This window comes from Clupea harengus, chromosome 7 (assembly GCF_900700415.2).
Source record: "Clupea harengus chromosome 7, Ch_v2.0.2, whole genome shotgun sequence".
Taxonomy (NCBI): domain Eukaryota; kingdom Metazoa; phylum Chordata; class Actinopteri; order Clupeiformes; family Clupeidae; genus Clupea; species Clupea harengus.
Genome location: NC_045158.1, coordinates 5,835,449 through 5,858,946, shown reverse-complemented (window position 1 = coordinate 5,858,946; position 23,498 = coordinate 5,835,449). Strand labels below are relative to the sequence as shown.

The following is a 23,498-nucleotide window of genomic DNA, read 5'->3' as shown; positions in this document are numbered from 1 at the left end:
GAGACTCGTCTCTATATTCAGGCATTCCACATTTTTCCACCGAAAAAAATCCAGGCCACTCAGGAAATGCCAAGAGGAGCTGGCATGAAATGGACAATTCCCCCAACATCAGAATTAATAGACCACACTGTACAAGCACACTCCCGCCCTGTAATTGCTTTCTGACAGAAACCCGAAGCACAGAGACAGATTATCAAATAATCAATTTAGGAAAAACAATCAATCATTCACAATTATGGGACTTGAGATCAGTAGGATGCTTCTGGTCTGTTCTACATCGGAAGAGTATGAAGGAAAAGCTCATCTCAAAATACAGTGTGCAACTAACTACACAACTAACTACACAAGTAACTACACCGCATACATAAAGTACTGTAATACAATGTCATACAGCTTATACCCAATCCAACATCCATCAACCATTATTACTCACTTTTGATTTACCTGCCTGTCTCAAGTGAAAGAAGCCCAAGAGAGAAGCAAAAAGGCACATTCTTGTAAATATAAAGTATGTTATAAATAATAAATGTTGATGTGATAGATTTGGTAGCTGCTAGGGACAGGAACCCAGTTTGGATGTAGAGCGCACAAGGCAAAGGACCTCCCAGGGCGGGGTACTCTCTGTCAGCCCAGTAGGATTCACCACTAGAAAGACACTAATGAGTTCATTTGTAGGTCTCACAGTAAGGAATTGGAACATGTTGGTTTGTTGGTTTGGATGTTTGTGAGTGTGTGTGTGTGTGTGTGTGTGTGTGTGTGTGTGTGTGTGTGTGTGTGTGTGTGTGTGTGTGTGTGTGTGTGTGTGCGCGTGCCTGTGTGTGTTTATCGATCCATCCCTAGAGAAAACTAATGAGTATACAAAGATCTCAGTGAGAGTGTGTGTATGCATGTGTGTGTGTGTGTGTGTGTGGGTGTGTGTGTGTGTGTGTGTGTGTGTGTCTGTGTTTGTGTGTGTGTGTGTGTGTGTGTGTGTGTGTGTATGTATGTGTGTGTGTGTGTATTTGCATGTATGTGTGTCTCTGTATAATTCACATTAGGTCAATGGTTAACTAGTCTGAATGAAGACTTCCGTGACAACATCTCATTAAGCACTAAGCACTCCGCTCATCGCAGTTGATCCATACAGTAGATGGGGGATAGGGTTAATATCTCCCCACTCAAAGAGATGGGAGAAAGAGAGAGAGAGAAAGAGAGAGGGTTTCTATGGTGCCCTGCTGTTTAGAGAAAAAGGCACAGAACCACACCCACTCCAGGGGATGTAGCTCCCGAGCTCAAGTGAGAGGCAGGGTAGGCCTATATGTCACATCTATTATAACACTGCAGACAGAGTCCTCTTCATCGCTGTGCCGCTGAAAGGTTGTGGTGTTACAAGTCACACCATTGATGTTCTGAATGACACTAAGAACATTGAGAGTTACTAGATTTGGTTGTCACTGTAGAGAGGTGACACAAGTCTTCAGACATATCATGTTAATGCTCTTCTTCTCTCTCTGTCCCGGTTTCTCAGGCTCTCTCCATCGATCTCATAGCACTGACCTACTGATGCCTAGAGAAAGAGATCGGCGGGGCGGGGCCCGGGCCTAATCCCTGGCTTGTGTGTGAAGCCACCACGTGCCTGCGCGTTAACCCGCGGCACACCAGATAAACGCCCCGGCTCAACTTCTGATCTCTCAACACACCCACACACACACAGCAGAGAGAGCTGTGGTCGTTTGACCTCAGGTTGCTGCATGCGAGAGCCATGACAGGCAGAGCCGCGTATTACAGGCTCAGCTCGGACCACGTGCCTCAAATGACGGCTGCTTCGTTACAGCCAGTTGTCAGGCCGCCTAGTGCTACGCACTGCATAAGTATCAGATTGTCACAGATGTGTGCATTGTATGCAAAGTTATTTTATACACAATGTACTGTATGTAAGACTATGTATATTTTTTGAATAATGTGTTATTATCACATTGAATTTGCTGTAAATTATGTATATAAAGACAACATGAAGAATGCCCACTGAGTATTCTGTCTATTACATTAATATATACTAGTAGAGTTTACCCGTTTCCATCTTTCTGTGAGGCACTATCGAGAGGCCTTATGTACAGTACAATATGTTTTATCGTTATCAGGCCACAGAGAATACCTGAGACTGCACATTGTCACTGAATAACATTTACTGATTTGGAAAAGATTCCTATTCCTTTATAGAGAAAAACCTAACCCATTAAAACCCCCCTATCATACTTTAGTGACACCAAGATACAAATTCAGTGACACGAAGTTACAAATATTCCCTGGAAAACAAGTATATGATTTAAGTGATCTACAACTATGTGTAATTCGGGGCATAATGCCTGCCTCCAAGGCACCAGGTAGCCTGGAATAATTAGAACATAGTGAGTCACATTACTGTTCAAAATAACTTTGCTCAATGAATGTATGGAATTGCACAATTCCTGACATTTGTGGGCTTTCCAGGAAATCATATTGTTAAACCTGATAAAGGACCAGGTTTTGCTGTTCATTTCTGTGCAAAATTAATGTTTTTTATTTTTTTATTTTATCAAGGTAGTATTTTCCTGTAGATATGGCAGGATGCACGCTCTGGATTACGACCATGCCACCGCATCCATTTTAACCAAATTTAAGCCTCTTAGTGTGGGGACATGCTTTTAGGTCCAAATGTATTTCAGGCTGAATGTATCATTTCCTCTGTTTAAATAGGGTTTTGCTATCCACACAGTTCAGGCAGCCCCACAATATCCAATTAAGGGGGCTAGCAGGAAATCCTAGTTGTGCTCAGAGCAGTGTGTGATGCTGGGAAAGGCATTACTTCAGGTGGATAAATGGCATTACTGGCATTAAATAACCAGAACTTTCTGAGATAAGACTTGCTCTTCATGAACTTCTTGAATATAGACGGTTATGTTTAAATGTACAGCGCTGCCTGCCACTGTTCACTGACATCTACGGCAAGATTCAAGCAAATCAGTTTGCTGGTCTCTCTCTCTCCTCCCCCTTCCTCTCTTTCCTCTGTTCCCTCTCTCTCTCAATTTATCTCATCTCCCTGTCTTTATTTCTCTCGTGTTTTTGGCTTACCCAGCTGACGGTGGACGGCAGCAGGTTTATAATCCTGCAAGCCGAGAGGCTTCCTCGTGACCCCGAGGATCACGGCACAGCACATCAGGGAAACAGGCTGAGCCACTGGCCCACAATGCTTAGCACACTATCCTCCTGCCTAGGACAGCACCAACATCCTGAGACTACACTGTGCTGACCTCTTACCTCTCCGTGTAAACCCACTGTCATGCTAGCCACTCATTGAGGGAACTGTGCCAAAAGACATGGAGACTAAGGAGATGAACTACTGACCTCACCTGGGCTCTCATGATTTAATGATCCTCTCATTCTGCCCCTCTATTTCTCTATTCTTTCATCTCCAGCTCCTCTGACGTGTCTTCCCAAGCCATACTTGATATATAAGTATAGTTTATACTGATAATATGGCTTTTTTTTTTCAGTTCGGCCACGACACTATCTTACAAATACAAATACGTTTTACTAAAAATAAGAATTAGGAAATGGCTGTGATGTGTCCCCCTTGGGAAATATGTACCTTCTTTATATTTGTCTGTGTCTGTATACTTGTGTCCTTTTTTATTTATATTTTTATAGACCAAACACATCACTGCCCCTTTGGTATTTCAAAACACAAACATTGAGGGGTGAAATAGAGTCATTTGTGATGTTTTTGGTAAATGCAATTTCAGTGAGGGGAAGAAAGTAACAAGGGAGGAGTGGTAGAGCACCTTAACCTGTTTGTCTATAAGCTACTCTCAGTCACCTACTTCTGACAAGACTACTACCAATTTGGAGGGAATTCATCAGAGGTCAGCAGACAATTGGGAGTGACAAGCCTTGAATGGGAAACCATTTCAGGACAAACCACAAATCTCGAAAACTGAATACTAAAGAATCTTGACAAAGAGTTTAAAAAATCCTTTATGGCAAGACCTTGTGGTCACAATCTGTTAGACAAGGTGAATACAAGCCGCAACCCATGAGCCAAGCCACAATTCATCTCTAACTGAGTGAAAAAAAAATCAGGTCCCCTGTTAAGCCCGTCCAGTCTACATACAGAGATGGGCAAAAATACATCAAAATGTATTTTGATACAAAATACCCCTCAAATAAATGTATTATAATAAAATACAAAATACTGGTGCCAGAAAATGTAACAAAATACAATACATGATAGATAGATAGATAGATGGATACTTATGTACATGTATTTTGTATTTAAAATATAGGAAATACAGGTTTGGGCTATACAGTGGCGTAACATAGTTACCACGGGCCCAGGTGCAGGCTATTATGACGGGCCCTTGTCAGTGGCGTAAGGCAGTGGTTCCCAAACATTTTAGTCCCGTACCCTTTATTTTCAGGTTTGTAATCGCCGCCGCCACCACGCCCCCTCCCCCCGCGCACATATTCTGCCTATAACACCTGTCAGTGTAATTTTTTCACTTTTCACTGAATATGGGTATACATCAGTATTTTTGGCAATGCGACTTGGCTATTCAGAATATTTAGATTGACATAAATATGTCTATGGGCCCCGGCTACGGGCCCCCTAGACCCACGGGCCAAGGTGCGACCAGACTGCTGCACCCCCTATAGTTACGCCCCTGGGGCTATATAATGTACACAAAGCTCTGGTGAACCCCACAAAAAGGAAGAACAGTCACAGAATATCAGTGTAACTAAGCAAAGCTATTAAAAGACAACAACTTGATTGATTATGTATATATTTTTGCAGGCAGCAGCTGTGTGACTCGTGTTTTCACAAAAAAAACACAGCGGCTCTCAATGCAATCTCTATGGCTTCTGGGAGGGCTCGCCCCACCGTGCTTTCGTCATACATAATTGCGTATAAGGACGTCATACGGCTTTGATCAAGTCACACTCTGTTAAGATGGCTAACGTTCAGTGTAACAACTCGATTCGCTCTTTGAAAGAACCTCCTTTTAGTCGGCGTACTAATGAAGATAAATTGACAAGGATCAAGACAGCTATATAAGTTTTCGAACACAGCCCTGTTTTGTGAAAAAATGGATTTAACATGAGAGTCAATGAGAGAGATCTGGGGCGATTTCCATTTCGCCCCAAAAAGGGGCGGGCCATTTGAAGCACCATTTTTGCCTGACTGTTGCCTGATTCGACAATGACATTCAGAGGCAGATCAGACGGTCTAGTGGTAGAATCCGACAGAAAAAAAATCTCCTTCTGCCTAAACACTGGAGAAAGTATTTTGAGTATTTTAAATACAAAATTACCCCACTCTAAAGTATTTTGTTACAAATTATTTTTGGCCCTATCAAATACAAATTACAAAATACTCAAAAGTTATTGAAATACGTATTTCAAATACAAGTAATTGAAATACTGCCCATCTCTGTCTACATACTGTACATCAAACTTGATGTTGTACCAAAGTTAATCAGATTCATATCTCACAGTGTGGCTTGCAATAAACGTATAGGATTGCTGAAATCTCAGTCTGTAGGCGCCTTTAGGCAAGCACAAAGGAAGTTTTACAGTGATAGGTAGAACAATTAAAATAACTTGGGATGGAGCACAGATACTGCATAAATAGTAGGGGTGGGAATCTCTTGGCACCTCACGATTCGATTCGATTCCGATTCAGAGGTCAACGATTCGATTCTAAACCGATTCTCGATTCTAAACCGATTATCGATTCTAAACCGATTATCGATTATCAATTCTAAACCGATAAAACGATTATCGATGCATCTCGATTTTTAAAACATTTGAGTTTGCTACTCAGAGTCTCAAATCACTTCCTACTTTGTGTTTGATAATTAGAGAAAATCAACAGATCTATTTTTTTATTGGAGAAAAAGTGTGTCCTTGTCACAATTATGACTTTCTATGAACAATGCAATAATCGATGCAGCTTGCATTTCAACACAAAATGAATGTGTAAAAAAAAAAAAAAAAAAAAAAATTAGTTTTTTATTTTTAAAAAAAATCGATTATGAACTTTTCTGAATCGAGACAGAATCGTTCTAGAGAGAATCGAGAGAAATCGAAAAATCGATTTTTTCCCCCACCCCTAATAAATAGTGTATGTAATGCGTTCAGATCTACCATGGTCGTTTACATAATGTACCCGCTGTCTGATGAAGCAGGCGGGAGCATCATTGGAGAGAGATTTAGAGCACTACTCACAACATGAAGTCCTGCTCCCAACATGGCTGGTCTCCACGGACTGTGACGGTCGTGCTCTTGACATTCTGCACTTTTAATGTCACGTAGACGTTGAACTTATCTAGAAAGAGAGAGTTAACAAAATTGCATTAGGCTAGATTTATGGGGTATATATTTCCCCCACACTCTTCCTCTATACCAGCAGAGACATTTCTCTGCTATTCTCATTCAAGAACAATGATACATAATAACCTGGATTGAATTACATAAATGTACATACAGGTCATAGTAAATCCTAGTAACCAAGTTAATGTAATTGTGTTGTAGCCATTGGGCATAAATTATGGAATACCCCTTTCAGAACATTGCCTTTGCCGGTAAGCAAACCACACTGGCCTATGGAAATATGCCCTTACAGTCTAAGAACTGAGGGACAAATGTACTGCCCCTTCAGCAGATATGGTTTTAGGCATAATTTCATTGCATGCATCTAAAGAATGACCTCTGGCCTCTGAGCTGGAGTGGTTGCCGTGGTAATGTCTCTCGTGAGGAAAGGTGCGTGGTACAGTTGTGTTTAAAGTTTTAACTTAAAACCTTTTTTCATTTCGTTAGTATCATGCACCATCTCGCCTTCTGCTCTTTTAATGGTGGGTGAGTCCACATGTTCAGAAAACGCATTACTGTGGTATTATAGTTTATATTCATAGTTTAGGTATTTAGCAGATGCTTTTGTCCAAAGCGATGTACAAAACAAAACTAGGTAGCCCTTAGAAAACAAAATGATCAGTGTAACCCTTTAGTTTACGGCTTAGAAATGTAGTGTAGTAACAGAGCAACCTGATGGCCTCTGTTTGTTGTCTTGCCAACCACACACAGGAAGCACCCGTTCAGGGACTGATACAAAAGGCAGACAGTCTTATATGAGGACACAACACACTAGGTAGGGGTTAGCAAATACTCCAACAACAGAGAATCACAGACACTTGATTACGCATAGCACACAGACTCAAACAGGATAACAGAAGTGCACACTAACATTAACACAAGCAAGAAAACACAAGTACATTCGAAAAGGGAACATTAAGCACATAATTAAACAATGACATTGTCTCCAACACAGGCACACAGCATTATGGGGCGAAACAACAAACACACACACGAGAAAGCGCACAACTCCCCTTACACGCTACAGTAACTATTGTGCAACCAATAGTCCTATAAGTAGGCCTGCAGCATCATTTGTATGTAGGAGACAACATTTTCCTGTTTCCGCTATTGCTGCTAGCAGTGTTTTGCGATGCCAGTTTCAATAGCAGCATGTTGTATGTTGTAATGTAGTTGGTGGTTAATTTGGTAGCTAGCTGATTAACTGACATGAACTGTATAGTCAGGAAAGTAATCTATCAGATATGTCAGTTGTTGACCAAGGCCTTGCTGCCTGTATTGCAGGCCTAATGGGCTGTATGTCATTGCTAGCAATCTGAAAAAGCAAATTCACTTTGTTGGGAAATTTCTGTCCACACAAACCACATTTTGCTGCTATTGACTGGTACACAATTTATAGTATTTACTGTTGCTTGAGTAAAAAAAATCGAATTCAGGGTTTGATGTTATAGGGCAACAGTAGGCCTATAAATCGTGCATTTCTGTGTTTTTCTTGTCTCAAAATGCTTAACATAACAACAACATACCCCCTACAGTGAGATTGTATTAATACTGTTAACTGTATTGTGTGTGTGTGTAATGAGTGTACTTGTTAGGGTTGGCAATAACTCAGCTTTATTGCTCAAATTATGTGCCAAATTGTTTGTATTATTAATGTGACTGCTTTTAAAGTGCCAGCATCTTCACCAAGCTCATTCCATCTGCAGCCAGGATGATCAAACTGACTAGCACACAATCCTGCACACAGTTTTATCCAGGACTTGTGAAACACACAATGGCTTCATTTTAGGTTCAAGTGAAAATCCAACTCATATGTGTATATATTATGATGAGTTTTTTTTTAACACAGGTGTTGTATAATGTGGACGTACATTTTATATCAGATACCAGGTGGCATCCACTTGAATTAACACATAGTCTCAGAAAGGGCATAGGGGACTCACCTCTTCCTATCTTTAAATAGTTGTTACTAAAGACTACTGTCAGTGATACTAAATTAGCTTAGCAGAATTAGCACTGTAAAATAAAAGGAGTCCATTAGCAGTAAATCATGATAATGCTGCCTTTCACATAAGAAGAGCAGCCTGCACATGCATATGTCCTTTTAGTCATCCAGTGTCCAGGTCCTTTCTTATCTTAGTTTTTTTCTGTTTTCTTTTCAGAGAAGTAATGTAATCACTTAAATTCATTAAAGTCAGGGGAGATATTAAAGGACAGCAAACCCAATTACAGGGAATTTCTGAGTGCAGTTTCCCCACAGAAGCATCATTATTAGAGCCATCAAGAAGAATGAGGAAAGAATGAGACTACAGAGAAGTGAATAAGAGCACCATCAGATTCAACAGAAGTATTCAAAGTACGCTTCCTGACTCATTGAGGATAATTATGTATTTAATATAATATCACATGATATCATGATGACATTTTTGACTACATATATATATATCCTGGATTCTTCAGTCGAGACAATCAATGAACATGTATTACTGTCACGATTTGTCTTACCACATATCCAGCAACTTTAAATGTTTAGAGTGAGTGTTTTCTAAGGGGGGCAATCCCTGTAATTTGGTGCCTTGTCCCAGACAGGCATCGTCCCCAGATATAATCCCTGTATTGGCCAGAGGGCAAGTGTGAAACTGCCTGACCATGGCTGTATCTCTCAAGACTCCATCAGAAACTAACAATCATTAAAATGCAGTCAGTTATTCTAAGGAAACCAATGGGGCTCCTACATCTGTCCTCTGTGTAGGTCACTCCTTCCACCATCACCCAAAATCATCTTTCAGTCTAATTAACTTTTCTCCATCTTTCTAACCCACACAAATCTTTCTCCTCTTCCTCCTGTTCCATCACTCACTGCACACAAGCAATCATATGTGTGTGTGTGTGTGTGTGTGTGTGACTATGTGTGTGCGAGTGTGTGTGTGTGTATGTGTGACTATGTGTGTGCAAGTGTGTGTGTGTGTGTGTGTGTGTGTATGTGTGTGCGCGTGTGAGCCGATGTGTGTGCGAGAGTGTGTGTGTGTGTGTGTGTGTGTGTGTGCGCGTGTGTGCCGATGTGTGTGCGAGTGTGTGTGTGTGTGTGTGTGTGTGTGTGTGTGTGTGTGTGCGCGTGTGTGCTGATGTGTGTGCGCATGTGTCTGTGTAGGTCAAGTGTGTGTTTCTCTGCACCTCTTCAGTGTAATGAGGAACACTTCCTGAGAGGCCATGGTGTAATCCTTGTTTGATTACCTTCCTCTGGAGCACCCTCTTCCCTGCAGCCACAACACCTGAAAACAATCCCCTGGGGGCTGCCTGCCAATCTCACCCTCCCACACTGTCTCAGGGCCCCTCTCCTCAAGGAGCACAATGGACACGCCTGTCAAACCAGGACGGGAGATCAGAGTGAGTTTTACAGGTGGTACCGGTACCTGTCTCCACCTCTTAAACCCCAGATGAGACATCCTACCCTATTGTCAAAGGTGTGAGACACTAATGGTTATTTGCTTGACAGACACAGACAGAGACAGAGACACTGATAGAGATGTAGACTAAGGGCAAACTGGGGAATTAGTGATTTCTGAATTCATGAGTGATTTCTGATTCATGCGTCATCTACATATAGCCTAATATTATTGGATACAACACAGATTATTACATTGCACACAGTATCAGTATGCAGATTTAAATCCACAGATGGATTATAATCTCCCAGTACTGGAAAGTACAAAGTTGCCATCTATTTATAATTTTAATCAACAATGGTAAATCCTTTGCCATAGACTAAGAATAAAGATGTAGAATATATACTATAAATGCAATCTGCAATATGTTACCAAGAGACTAATGAGTTATTCAATTCAGCAAAACAGCTATTATGCCTGATGGTATAAATGTTACATCATAAAGACAGAGAAGGGAAAAATGGTCAAATATGAATACATCCTGCTGTAAGCAGTTAGCCGGTCTTGTGCCGGGGTCATGTACAAGAGTTTAATCTGGTCACTCAGTGATAAACTGTCAAGTCTGGGCAGTGTAGAGAGGCATAATAAAAATTTCATATCGTTCTATAATGATCTCCATGGCCTTTAATTAGTAATACACAGCTCAAAGGCACTCTGGTAAGGGTAGCAGCCTCTGGTAAGGGTAGCAGCTGAGGAAAGGAAAGGGGAAGGATGACATATTTCCCCCCTGCGATTTTCATTCGGTGTGATCCATAAGGAATGACCAGTTGTCAGATATCTGTCATTAACGACAAAAAATGAATGTTCGACTGGCCCAAAGGGTGATCAGCATGTGGACCTTTTCTGCCATACCATAGAGAGTAAATGCTGTATCATATGGAATACAGTTCTTTTGTTGAAAGTATTATTCACTTTCAAATAGAACCTTTATGAAACACAGCATTGGTGCAGAGTATGCATAAAGAATGCAGTCACTTCTGTGACTTGTAGTTTGCACAAGTTTGCTGAATTTATGCTCAATACATTATAAAGTTGCTATGAGACCTATCGTTACATTATCACAACCAACACGTACAGTATTTTCTCTTAGAAGAACCAGCCACTGCACTGCCAAATATGACAAAACTCATGTACTTCTCATCTTCTTCTCTCTCTCTCTCTCTCTCGCGCACTCTCTCTCACACTCTGTCTCACACATACACACACACAATTACACAGATATCACAGTATATCCATTTTGCTCTCTCGCCTTCTCTCGCTGTCTCACACAGACACATAACAACACACAGACACGCACACACACAGACCGGCACACACACACACACACACACACACACACACACACACACACACACACACACACACACACACGCGCACACACACACACACACACACACACACACACACACACACACACACAGACACACACACACACAGTCGATTACACACAAACATATAGTGTGAACACAGTGTCTCCCCAGAGGACAAAGACACTTCGCAGGGATTTCCACCTTCGTGCATTATTGATCGCTGATGAGTCCAGAAAATAAATAAGTCATATGAAGACAGGACTGAGGCTGGGGCCATGACATTTCAGTGCTAGCCATCATTGCACAGGAAGTGGCTACTGAATGTGACTGAAGTTAGATGCGCCTCTCAGGGTTAAAGAGACTGTTCATTCAGTGCCTCAAAATACAAATGCACCATCGCTAGAAAATAGAAACCAGCGAAGATGGGGGTTTAGATATATGCATATTTGTATATTATGTAGATACGTAAGAACTGTGCCCTATCTGGGAGCATTAACAGTTTTGTTAAATACTGTTAAATAACAAATATTAGAAAGGAAAGTAACATTTAGTTCTGACTTTTCCATGAGCGTAAGTTAAATCACTCCACTACAATTGAGGTTTCTGCCCTTAAGGATTAATAATGGCTTTGGAATCATAATCTGAGGATATCTGGAGTACTCCGTACTGGGTCTGTATATTTTGGAAGCCAATATTCAATTATATTTAAAGTTAAATTAAAGTAACACTGTGGAGTTTCTGGAGCCGCCAGGTAGGGGGCTACTTTCTACTGGACTATTCAGTAACTTATTTGCTCTCTTGCTGTGTCTTGTGTTGCACTTGCTTGATGTTTGACTGTGTTAGGAAAGTTGTTGACTCGCTAGTTTGTCATAAACAAAGTAAGCAAATTTCAACAAGTTGAAGAGGTTATAGCAAGAGATGTTATAACACGCTTGAACATTGATGCTAGTGATAAGTGCTCTCGCGTCGGCTTCTTTGTAATGTTATTGTGATAGCTATGTTGGCTAGCTTGCCAACAACTTTCTCAACACAGTCAAACATCAAGTGCAACACAAGACAAAGCAAGACAGCAAATAAGTTACTGAATAGTCCAGTAGAAAGTAGCCCCCTACCTGGCGGCTCTAGAAACTCCATAGTGTTACTTTAATACTGTAGAAATATACAGAAATCGTTGCAAAGATCTGAAGCCAGAAAGCAAACAGGATTTTCCCATGGACGCTATAACGATCCCCACAAGCCTAAATGAAGGCCATTACAGGGAACCTAAAATAGATGGATGGATGGATGGATGAATGGATACATAGATTAACAGTACGTACATATATTCACAGTATACTAAATATAGCACAATTGAGGCAGTTGCGAAAGCCCTGGAAAGCTTCTAGATTCACATAACAAGTGAAGGTAGAGAGAAGCTTACAGAAGCTTGCACTACATTCAAACTAATAGCTCCATCCATTTCCTGGCTGTTTTGGTCTGATCAAAGCACTTAGGGCTATCCTCTAGGCCAGGGGTGCCCACACTTTTTTGGCTGGTGATCTACTTTTAAAATGACCAACTAAAAATGATCTACCACAAAACATGTTCATAAATAGAGACTATGCTTGGCTAAAAAAAAAGGGGGGGGGGGCACCGACACAGACACTTAAAGGAATCATGGTGATATTGGTGACATTATTTGAGATAGTTGCAACCTAAAATTCTTGATTTCGAGGGAGCTTTTCCAAAAAGTTCAGATAAAAGTTGCTGTGTTTTTAGGTGTTTGTTGCGAATTTTCCTCTTTGTAATCATAATTGAGTTATTTGTTAAAAAATAACTGATTAATAAACAAACATTCATTCATCAAGAACAAAAATAAATAACCTTGCCAATATGCTAAACAAAAGATTACCAGGACTACAAAACACAGTGCACCTGTTGGCATTACAGAAGGACCATCAGTAAGACTGAATAAAATGTAATGAATGTCTCAGCCTTCACATATGAGGGAAAAAAAACAGCCTGTGTCACTGTGATCTGTCTCGTCATCTGACGTCATGCCTGCGTTTCTGCCGTTCTCATTCTATGCGTATCAATCTGTTTTGCTATCCTTGTTTATTTATTTTATCCGTAAAGTTGTTGATGTTGTTCAATTTCATATGTTAATTTAAAGTCATCCAATTTCAAGTCATCCATTCTTCAACACTCGCTGCTACCTTATCTTCAAACAGAAAGTAACGTTAAATCTCCATGGCAACAGCTCCCAAGGGTTTGGATAATAATCGGATTTATTGCTTCCTTCATTATTCACAGCTAAATAACATAAGGATTTTTATTTTGTTTAATACACGAAAAAGCTATATCTGTTCTATAAGAAAGGTAACCTTAAATGACTTCTGTTGTGATCTGGCGATTTATATAAAAAAAACTTTATTTAATTTTTTTTTTTTTTTTTTTTTAAATGACACAATCTACCACCATAGGCTTTGCGATCGACTGGTCGATCGCGATCGACGCATTGGGCACCCCTGCTCTAGGCTGACCTCCACTTTTTTGATCGCATGTCGGATCGCAAGGTTGTCTTTTGTTTCTCTCTGACTGCCTGTGCTCATGTTTTGTAGTTAGTTAGTTGGCACGATTATGTGTGTCATATGTTCATATTTTTTGTGAGTCACAGTGAGTCTGTACCCTTTTCAAATTGCCAACATGGTTGGCCATATCCAGGAAGCAGATAAGACAATCCATCAACAAGTTAAACTTTTGTTCTCTTGACTATACAGTCATCACCTGCACGTAATACTTCGACCAGATGCAGCATGACACTATTGTTGCCGTGATGGGAGTTATGTTTTCCTGATACACATGTGATGCATAAATGGTTTTGGATACTTAATGTATAATATAATGCTTATATAATTTCTGCCATACAACTCCTCTTAACACATTTGTCCATCAGGGCTTGACAATACTCTGGCTTCTAATAGGTCATGTAATAGTCTGTCCCGATGTCAATTTCTGTCATCACATTCTTCATCTTCATTCCAGAGATTAATATTTCATGACTTACACCAAAAATATTTTAGGAACCTCATTCACAGACATTCTATCATATCCATCTAGGTCTATGATCATTTACACATATATATAGATATATGTGTGTATGTGTGTGTGTGTGTGTGTGTGTGTGTGTGTGTGTGTGTGTGTGTGTGTGTGTGTGTGTGTGTGTGTGTGTGTGCGTGCGCATTTAGAATAGTTTAGCCTGGAATAGGGAAGCCTGCAATTTACCATAATAAACAAACAAAAACATCAGCTGATGTAATGCAACATATCATGATATTAATCAGGGCTAAAATACCATTAAAGAGGAACAAGAGGAAGAGTAAATCCCACTGACGTGGGCCGTGAAGCAGCCATTGAAGGATTTTATTATTATCCATTATTATATAACAGGATTTTTTACATGCGCGTTTTTGGTACAGCGGATGTACTGAACATAACACAGTTTACTGCATGTGAAGTAGAATGAGTTTTAAAGACAATTGTATGAGCAGCTCACTCTTGCGTTGTGAATGCATGCGTTATGCATGATTTTTTTTTCGCAACAAGCCTACCATTAACTGCTACCACTCTTAAAATCAGATCTTGTGTGTGTGTGTGTGTGTGTGTGTGTGTGTGAGCATCAGAATAAATAAATAAAGTACTATCTAGACGGAGTTGAGAAAAGAAAGAGGAACATGGATTTTCCCAGCGCTAAATCCCAGTGGACACAATGGATAGTCAAATAGACAGTGTTTGAATAGAGCTAATGGATCTAATGACCCAGTTAGAACATTACCAGAGTCCTGAATAGATCGTTAATTTCTGACCAAATATCCACACAATACACAGATAACAAAGGTAATGGAATACAAGTTACAAGTGATACAAATTTAGAATACAGTAGAAATAAATTAAGTATCTCTACAGTGTGACATAAGGCAAATTATATTCCCTTCTGAATAAGAACTAAGAACATTATATGACTATGTTACATTCATCAAGTAGTGTACCTGAATGTGTTACTTATTGGTTTGATGACATATTTATACATATACTTTATTTATTACATATATACTTTATAAAGCATTTCCCCAACTTTGCATTAATACATTACTCTTATGTGTATAGGGTCACACATTGACGTGACGTGATGAAGTATTCTAGAACCAAGAAAAGTCACCCCTGACAAAGTTGCCCTGAGAAGTGTTGAATGCACTGTGTGATTCCTAAATTTATCATAACCCACCATCTCCCACCTAGTAGACAGTAGACAAACCCTTCAGAGACATGAAGTATCACTCCAATCCCATGGTAGAGTAATATTTGCCTCCTGGCACCTTAATAAACCAGTTCACACTGTGCATCAAACTGGGCCGAGACACATGTTCCTGTTTCACTAGAGTTGTAGACGAAGTTTAGTGATGCGTTTGATCCTCATGGGAGTGTATAAGTCTCTCAAATGAGAGATTTGAAAGGTTTGTCATCATGTTTGGTCTGGAGGGAACCTCTTTACTCTCTTTATAGTAAATGCACATCGGCTTTGTAAAGTTCTGAGAAGACACATCTGTATTCACCCCATTAAAACACAGCACAGGTCCATGTAATTAAACTGAAAAACCTCCCTAACCGCCACATGAAAACTAGAAGCACCCACACACAACAGGAATGTGTTCCCCAAAAGCCTATTCTACACTCCCAACCACAACCAATGAGTGTCATACAATGACAGTTTATCATTAGCAATAGCGGGACTACGAGGAAGCTTTTGGGGAAAAACATGCCAGATGGGTGCATCCAAAGTTTCATGCTCTTTGTCATTTAACCCTTGCAGGTCAGCATCTTCCCTGTTAAAAAATACATCACATTATCTGTGCCTGGGAATTAACAGAAACTTCAGCACTTATCTAGGTCCTTCAGTAAGTTCACATGACATTAACCGCCACTCTGCCATGAGAGTTCACATCTGAGGAACACCTGTTGAAAAAGAGTGTTGGGGTCTAATATGCCCCAGTAAAGGCTTGCAGACCCTCATATTATAGTTCTTTAGCCATAGCGTGTCATATCAAGGTCAGCTGTAGAGGAATTAGAAGAAGCAATTATACTAATAATTCATTATTCTTTTTTTCTGTTTTTAGTAAGATAAACATATTAGAAAATAAAAAATGACATCCCCAGTGTCCATTTGCAGTATTGCCATCGTCAATACAGACCAAGCCCACACAGGCTCTCATTCCAGGGCAAGTGACCCTGGGTGCAGCTGCCAACTCGACCACACGCTATATACTATACTACACACTACTATGCATTTTAGTTAAACGCAGGAAAAGATGTTAAATTCCTAGTGCTATTGGTTGGACACTTCCCACAACCGCCAAACCTCTCACTGTCACATGCAAGTATTCATACCCAAGAACCTAGCCTAAGTATTATAACACAATTATAACACAACAGGGTACAACCATCATACCGATACTTAACAACAACAACAACAAAAATGCCTTTCACTGATGGTGTCAAGTAGGCACCTCCCTTCGTCCATGCTTCAGTGAATTAGGCGCACAACACCTCCAAAAGGCTCAGTGGCGTCTAGCGTCCCATGAGGGGTAATAACTTGCCATTGGGTTATCTTTGGCATTGAAAAACCAGACAATTCAGTACATCATATTCTGAAATGTAGGACAGCCAGGGACAAAAACAGAGCATCTGGCCGGTGTAATCTTTCCTAATGTTTACCCTCTCTCCAGGTGCCCCATTGGAACACAGGGACATTGTTTCACCGCCACAGTTTCCCTGTTCTCCACAGCCGTCTATCTTTTTTAGTCTAACACGAAGCCGGTACAACTTTAAAACAACACTATTATAGTAACACAACTTAAAACTCAGTGAACTGCCATGAAAAACAAGGAGTGGTTTTCAAGAAGGCTTCATAGCGTACGAGCACTGCTAAGGAGAAGAATATAGAATATCTCAGTTTGACATCTCACTCTATCTACCATAATGATAATAGCAGAACACTTTTCTGAGTTCATTTGACTGCTTACAATCTAAACCATACCAAAGTTGAGGACCCACTTGCAGCACTTCACCCTTGACAAGTGACTCTTTTGTATGACTCAATATGACAATACAATGCCATTTTAGATCTAAACTGAAGGGAAAGTATGCTGATTTTTCTCACCTGGAGGTCCTTCAAGCTTGGCTTTCTTTACTGGAAGAAAGAGAAACAAGAAAGCAGTTATTAGAACATCTGGTTTCCACAGAGGTTAGGAAAAAGACATAAATACTAACATTCACATCTGTTTCTTTACCAAATACCATCACTAACATTGTTGCATAGTTGCATAGACCACAACTGAGTGGCATTGAATGTACACCTACATGCTTCTATTCCCTTCTCCCTTGTATACAAATGTTCCCATTGATATGAAAGCGTATTGTTCATCGTGCCAATCTCAAAAACATGTTCAGCACTAGTCTCTAATAGTGTTATTATGTTTAAGATGGCGGAACAGAAATGGGAGACTAATATCCCAGTCACTGGATATTAACGGCACAGAGAGAAGGTGGAGATGGACAGTCTCTCAGCAAATGGGAGACAGCAGACACAATTTCAGACACAGTAAAGCCTCATGTTTCCTCAGCACACTGAGAGCCACTGTACCAAGACAAATTCCTTGTTTGTGCAAACTTACTTGGCCAATAAAACCTGATTCTGAAAAAAAAACCTGATTCTGATGTTTCATGTTCATATTTACTTTTATAGATTCATAGATGCATTTTTTAGTGTATGTGTGTATGTATGTGTATATAAAAAAAACAGCACTACATCAATTGCCCACAAAGTGACACTGTGGATTTAAATTGCTGACATTACTGATTTAAGTGTTCCACCCCTAAATCTCGACAGTCAGACTGCCTTGTGAATGAACAAATAAATAAATAAATAAATAAATATATCCCATGGTGTGCTGCCAGCTCCCCTTGGATATGGTCCAATTACAGAGGATGCCCCAGAGACAGAGGCACCTGAAGGCATCTCCCTCTGAGGGGCAGGGAGAGATAGTGGGGTGGAGCCGATAGAGGATACTTACCCAAACCTGTGCACTTTAATGGGTAAATGTACATGCGTGCAGTGTGCTACTTTTAATTTCATGTTCAGTATGTCAGTTAGGTCCAAGAGGGAACGTCTGCCCTTAATAAATGCAGGTAATAAATGAAAAAACGTTTTTACAATTTTTGATGAAGTTCATGAAATCGTGCTGGCTGGCTCTCAGCATTTAGACAATCTACATGGTATCAGTCATTTCTCAGCATGTATAGGGTGGTGCTGCAAGAGGTCATTTGGGCAGTTGTTATAGTTGGCTGACGTCAACCACGGTGAAAAAGAAATACTTCTCAAAATATAAATGTAGTGGCTATGACATACATTAGTGAGGATGTAGCATTAAATCAAGGCTCACCATAAAACATATTCATCTCAGGCAAACATACTGCCTTTGCCTTCATTCATTCAGTTAATAACAAATGTAAATTGTCACTATGCTTTTAGGGGCACCGAAACCAGTTACTAGGGTCATTTTGGTATGCAAAACCAATGTTTTCCCCCCTCAAGTTTTCATTGTTTGGTAATGCAGCAGCTTTTACAATGCACAAGCTAAATTACTTTCACATTGGATAAGGGGAGGTGTGTTAGGACTGTATTCTGAGAGATTATTAAATAAAACTGGTCGTAATCTGCATCTAAAAAGAAGCTAGTGGAAAAACACATTACTGAACTACGCCTGGCTCACTGCAGACAGTGAATTTGCACAAATTGAAGTACATGGACGGGACACCTGTGGGAACAACTCAGACACTAGAAGTGAGAGTGCTCAGACAGGAAGTGGGATTGTGTCAGTGGTGTTTGAGCACTCCCTGGCCCGTGTGAGACTCGCACAGCACTTGTGCAGCACCAGATGGCCAGAGGATTACTCCCCCCAATCCCCCATCCCCCTTCTGGCCCTTACTCCCAATCTGAATCCGCCCTGCTCTGCTTGCTCCAGCGCTCAGTGCAACTCTCCAACTCTCCACCACTTTCTATCTAAAACAATCAAACGTACACACGCACATAATCTTACTTTGGTTTTGATCTCATCTCATCTACTTCCCCCTTCATAGCTACTTAATCTCCTTTGCATTAATATGAGGAGCACTACAACATGCAGTATGTAGAATACCTCAGAGCATTGCATTACCTGCACACATACATACACACTACGCAGGAAAGTACATAGGGAGACTTAAAAGCAACTCATGTATTGGATATATCCATCTGTTATCTAGCTAGCTCTCTGCTCAGCTGATTATATGTCGTCAGGAAAGTGGATGGGTATAATGCTGAATAACCTTGATGAATAACAACAAGACATTTTTCATCTATAATAACTTCTATAATAATTATATTATAATGTTCATCTATAATAACCCAAAATGACAAACTGCTTCAGAGCAGGTGCATGCACAAGAGTGTGAGGTATATAGTTTAAAAAAGAAAAACAATAATGTAAGCTGCCATTACTCCCACTGTTGAAGTGGTCCACTATTAAAGGAGTAATCCATCACACTTTTTGTCGAAGAAAGCAAAATTCTCCCCACATTCTTCTACCTGTCCGTTTAGTGTGTGCACTCAAAAAACTCTGCTCTCCCCGGACCGAGCTGTACATTGTTCCAGCCAATCAACACGTTGTCAGGAGGACGGGAAGGGGGGGGGGGTGTAATTAGATTGTCTGTTGAGCTAAAATCTAAACAACCTTTCACCACACCTGAGGACTGCATCTTTAACTTGTCAGTGGGGTCCTGCAAGTTCAACAATCCACACACTATGGAATGGATGCGGACACTTTTGACAGGCCTTGTGACAGGCAACCTGATTGCACACTTACGTATACAGAAGAGAGCTGAACTTAGGGACCATTAGTGCATTAGCAGGAGTGTGATTATGATTGAGGTAGTAGGATATGCTGACAGCATTATTACAGCAAAATAAGCATGTATTTTGAATAACTTCAATTTGACATATTCCCATGAGGAAACCTTACCATGTGCCCTGCTACACAGAAGACTTATAAACGGCTATTGAAGACTACTTGGCAAGTGTGGCGTAAGACTAAGTTCATGGTGTGACATAAATGTCTAATTTCTATTGATTAGGCTTGATTATGCTGTCAAAGATTCTTATGAGGTTACATATCATTCTAGCAATCAGATAAAAGTTGGAGAGTGGTAAACAGGCTTGAGTTTAGCAACAGTCTTTAAATTGTAGGTTAATCTAACGACAGGTGAGAGACCCTTTAGCCTGTCTGAAGGTGCTTATTATACGATTAGCAAATATAAAGTTTCCATTGCACATGTTAACATGCTTCTCTCTTGCATATGTTCTACCGGCTGATAATATTTTATTGCTCCGAATGCGAAAGAATAGCAACCCACCTCGAACGCACAGGAGTGACATTGCCGGGAGCGTTCAATGAGCCGTTGACGAGTTCAAAACGGGACACTTTCAACGCACATAAATCCCAACCGCTTGCTGCATCCCCGCTTACATTTCTCCGTCCGCTTCAACCGTTAAGTTGCGCAGAACTCAAAAACTAGGAACTGAGAAATTACATTACGACGGACTACTCATAATAACGCCAAGATGAGAGTGAAAAGTAAGGATTTACTAGATGTTCCGAGGGATGGGTTTTATCTTGACATTATTGATATGAAGACCCACCAATAATATATTGGCAAAGATAGAAGAAGGCGGTTCTTACGCAACCGTAGCCAATGGGAGTACTTTGAGAAGGTGACAGGTTCACTCAAAAAACTCATTTGAACAGGTGGCAGTTTGAGATTCCAGCAAAACAGCTTAAAATATGATCAGCAATATTAACGTATCATAAGTTAGGCCATATTGTTATACAATATAGAGTTGTAATATGGCCTATTATAATTGTATTTAAAGAAATTACAAAAGCGTTTGCATTTATAATGGAGTAGTAACACCTCCTCGGTGTTGCTTTTTTATTGTGGGGAAAAAAAGAGAACACTTTAAGATCTGTGCGGGCAGTCCTAAAATCATTTAACAGAAATGGTTGATTCCCACGTCACTTTTTCATCCAGACCAACGTTACACAGGCTACACAGGCACAGAGACTGGACACAGACAGTAAAACACGACACGAAAGAAGCGCTCCTTAGAAGACGGTGATTAATGAAATGGCACCATCTGGTGGACATTGGCGTACCAGGCAGACTTTCAAAAAATGATTACAAACTAAGCCACAGTGGAGGTTAGTCAGGCCTGTGTGGGAAAAAGGCAACAGCTTTCTTGTTGTTTTTGACACATTCTGATCAGTTTTGATTAGAGCTTGATCCTTAGATTCACATTTCAATGTCCTTAAGCACAACTGTTTCCAATATTCAGGCATCATATTTGACATCTTGACCTTCAACATACCAGATACTTTGATTGTCAGAACCTGCGCATCATTAGGATTTTGAGGAAACCGTGCATAAACTGTGCACCCTTTGTAACAACCCATTTTCATTGAGTCATAAACACATTTAGTCATTCATGTGACCACTATGAAAGATACTATCTTAATACTTACTATCTTGTGATAACGCCACACTCATACTGAAGATACAAAAGATGGACACTATAGGGTTAAACACTGTCCAGTGTCCAGACACCCACATTTCTGTATCTAAACAGGATCAGTGATTGTATGGGTTAAAAGCTGTCCAGTGTCCAGACACCCACATTTGTGTATCTAAAACATGTGAATATGATATGGACAGACAATGTATTACATTTAAACATTGACAAAAATATCTGAGAAATCAGATGAAATGAAAATGAATCGAATCAAAATGAATCCTAAGCAACAACTGACCTGCACAACAAGACTTGTGCGGAAGGGAATGGCCGTGGGCACAAGACAGAAGACAGAAGTCATCAAGATGGATTCAAAACATGGCTATGTCCTTCACCCAAACAAACTGTAAAGTGTATCATTTGAAAGCAGTTGTAGTTGATCCTACCATTGATGTGTTTGGTTTGATAAGAATGACACTTAGGTACTGGTGATTCAGCAGAATAATGAAAAGTAATAATTTATGATCAGTGTACATGACAATGCATGTGTTACTGTTGTGGGCATGAGGTGACGGACCACTCAGAATCCACGGATCAGGTGCTACTCTCACTCTCCCCACAGTGGTACCTGCTTCTCCAACATTATTTTATGCTGTGACTCAGATACAGGTCAGGTTCCTGATTCCACATAAACCATTGGTAGTTTAAGAGATAATCTGAAAAAGCCTAAAGTTATGTTTAAACAAGTCCTATTACGGACGTGCCATACATACCTAAAATACCAAGAGTGATTGTCTACATATTGAGAAAAAATAAATTATGTAATTAAAACTTAACAGTTGTCCAGTAAATCTAAAATGTGTTGATTTAAAAATATGATTCAGTTCTAGTCATGGGTAGACTGAGTTAATTAGGATATTTAGAATACTTGACTATGTCGGTATTGATAATCATAGTTACTTCATAGTTACTGTGTCATTAAATCTATGCATTGCCCTACACCTGCAGTTCAGCTCCTGGCCCAGGTAATGGATTCTTGGAGAATAAGTTAGCTTAGCTGTCTACTTAAAAACTCAAATTATTATCCACAGTAGTGTTACAACGGCATACTAACCTGATTATTATACATGACGTGAACGTCTTCTGACAACATCTCATGACCAACAAGGTAATGACAAACATGTGAAACGTCTTTAAACAACAACCAGAGACATAACATTCTTAAGCTACTACTCTTAGTCTGTGGTGGATATAGCCTACGTATAACACTTTGGGATGAATATTTTTAGATGCATGTCAAGCAACATCAAACGTGCCTGGCAGGATCCTGGCTCCAGAGGGTAATGCATCTGAGAGTAGATCACAACATAGGATGTTGTAGCCCTACTGCAACGTTTTTGGATGACACACTGTTCTTAGAAATAGCAACCCCACTGTAATGTTTTTTTTTCTCCACACAAATATGTCTACGTCACAATTCACAGTAACTGTGCTAATTTGAAACGGAAAATCATCTGCTCGCCACTATTCAAGCTTCTCTTTGGCTCTGAAGACTTCCTCTTGCAGTGAAGGCCTTCCTCTCTGCTCAAATTGAGACTGGGACAAATAGCACGTGTACTGGGCGTGTTGAGTGAAACGCCTCCTTAAAAGAAAACCAATGATATGGCTTTACGTCAGAATATATTTACGCCATTCTAATATATCCTAATAAGGCAT

General features: G+C 40.1%; 1 protein-coding gene across 5 annotated transcripts in view; it reads right to left on the bottom strand.

Moving 5' to 3' along the window:
* The window catches only part of LOC105889922 (protein unc-13 homolog B), an 89,039-nt gene extending 68,135 nt beyond the window's left edge, over nucleotides 1–20,904 (bottom strand). For all 5 annotated transcript variants that reach the window (XM_042708215.1, XM_042708216.1, XM_042708217.1 and 2 more), the window contains exons 1-4: nucleotides 20,630–20,904; nucleotides 17,340–17,369; nucleotides 6,244–6,343; nucleotides 434–448 (exon numbers count right to left, since the gene is read on the bottom strand). In XM_042708215.1, coding sequence (XP_042564149.1) covers nucleotides 434–448; nucleotides 6,244–6,343; nucleotides 17,340–17,369; nucleotides 20,630–20,651 — 167 coding nt within the window. In that variant the 5' untranslated portion in view covers nucleotides 20,652–20,904. The remainder of the gene's footprint in view (nucleotides 1–433; nucleotides 449–6,243; nucleotides 6,344–17,339; nucleotides 17,370–20,629) is intronic.
* Nucleotides 20,905–23,498: the final 2,594 nt, after the last annotated feature.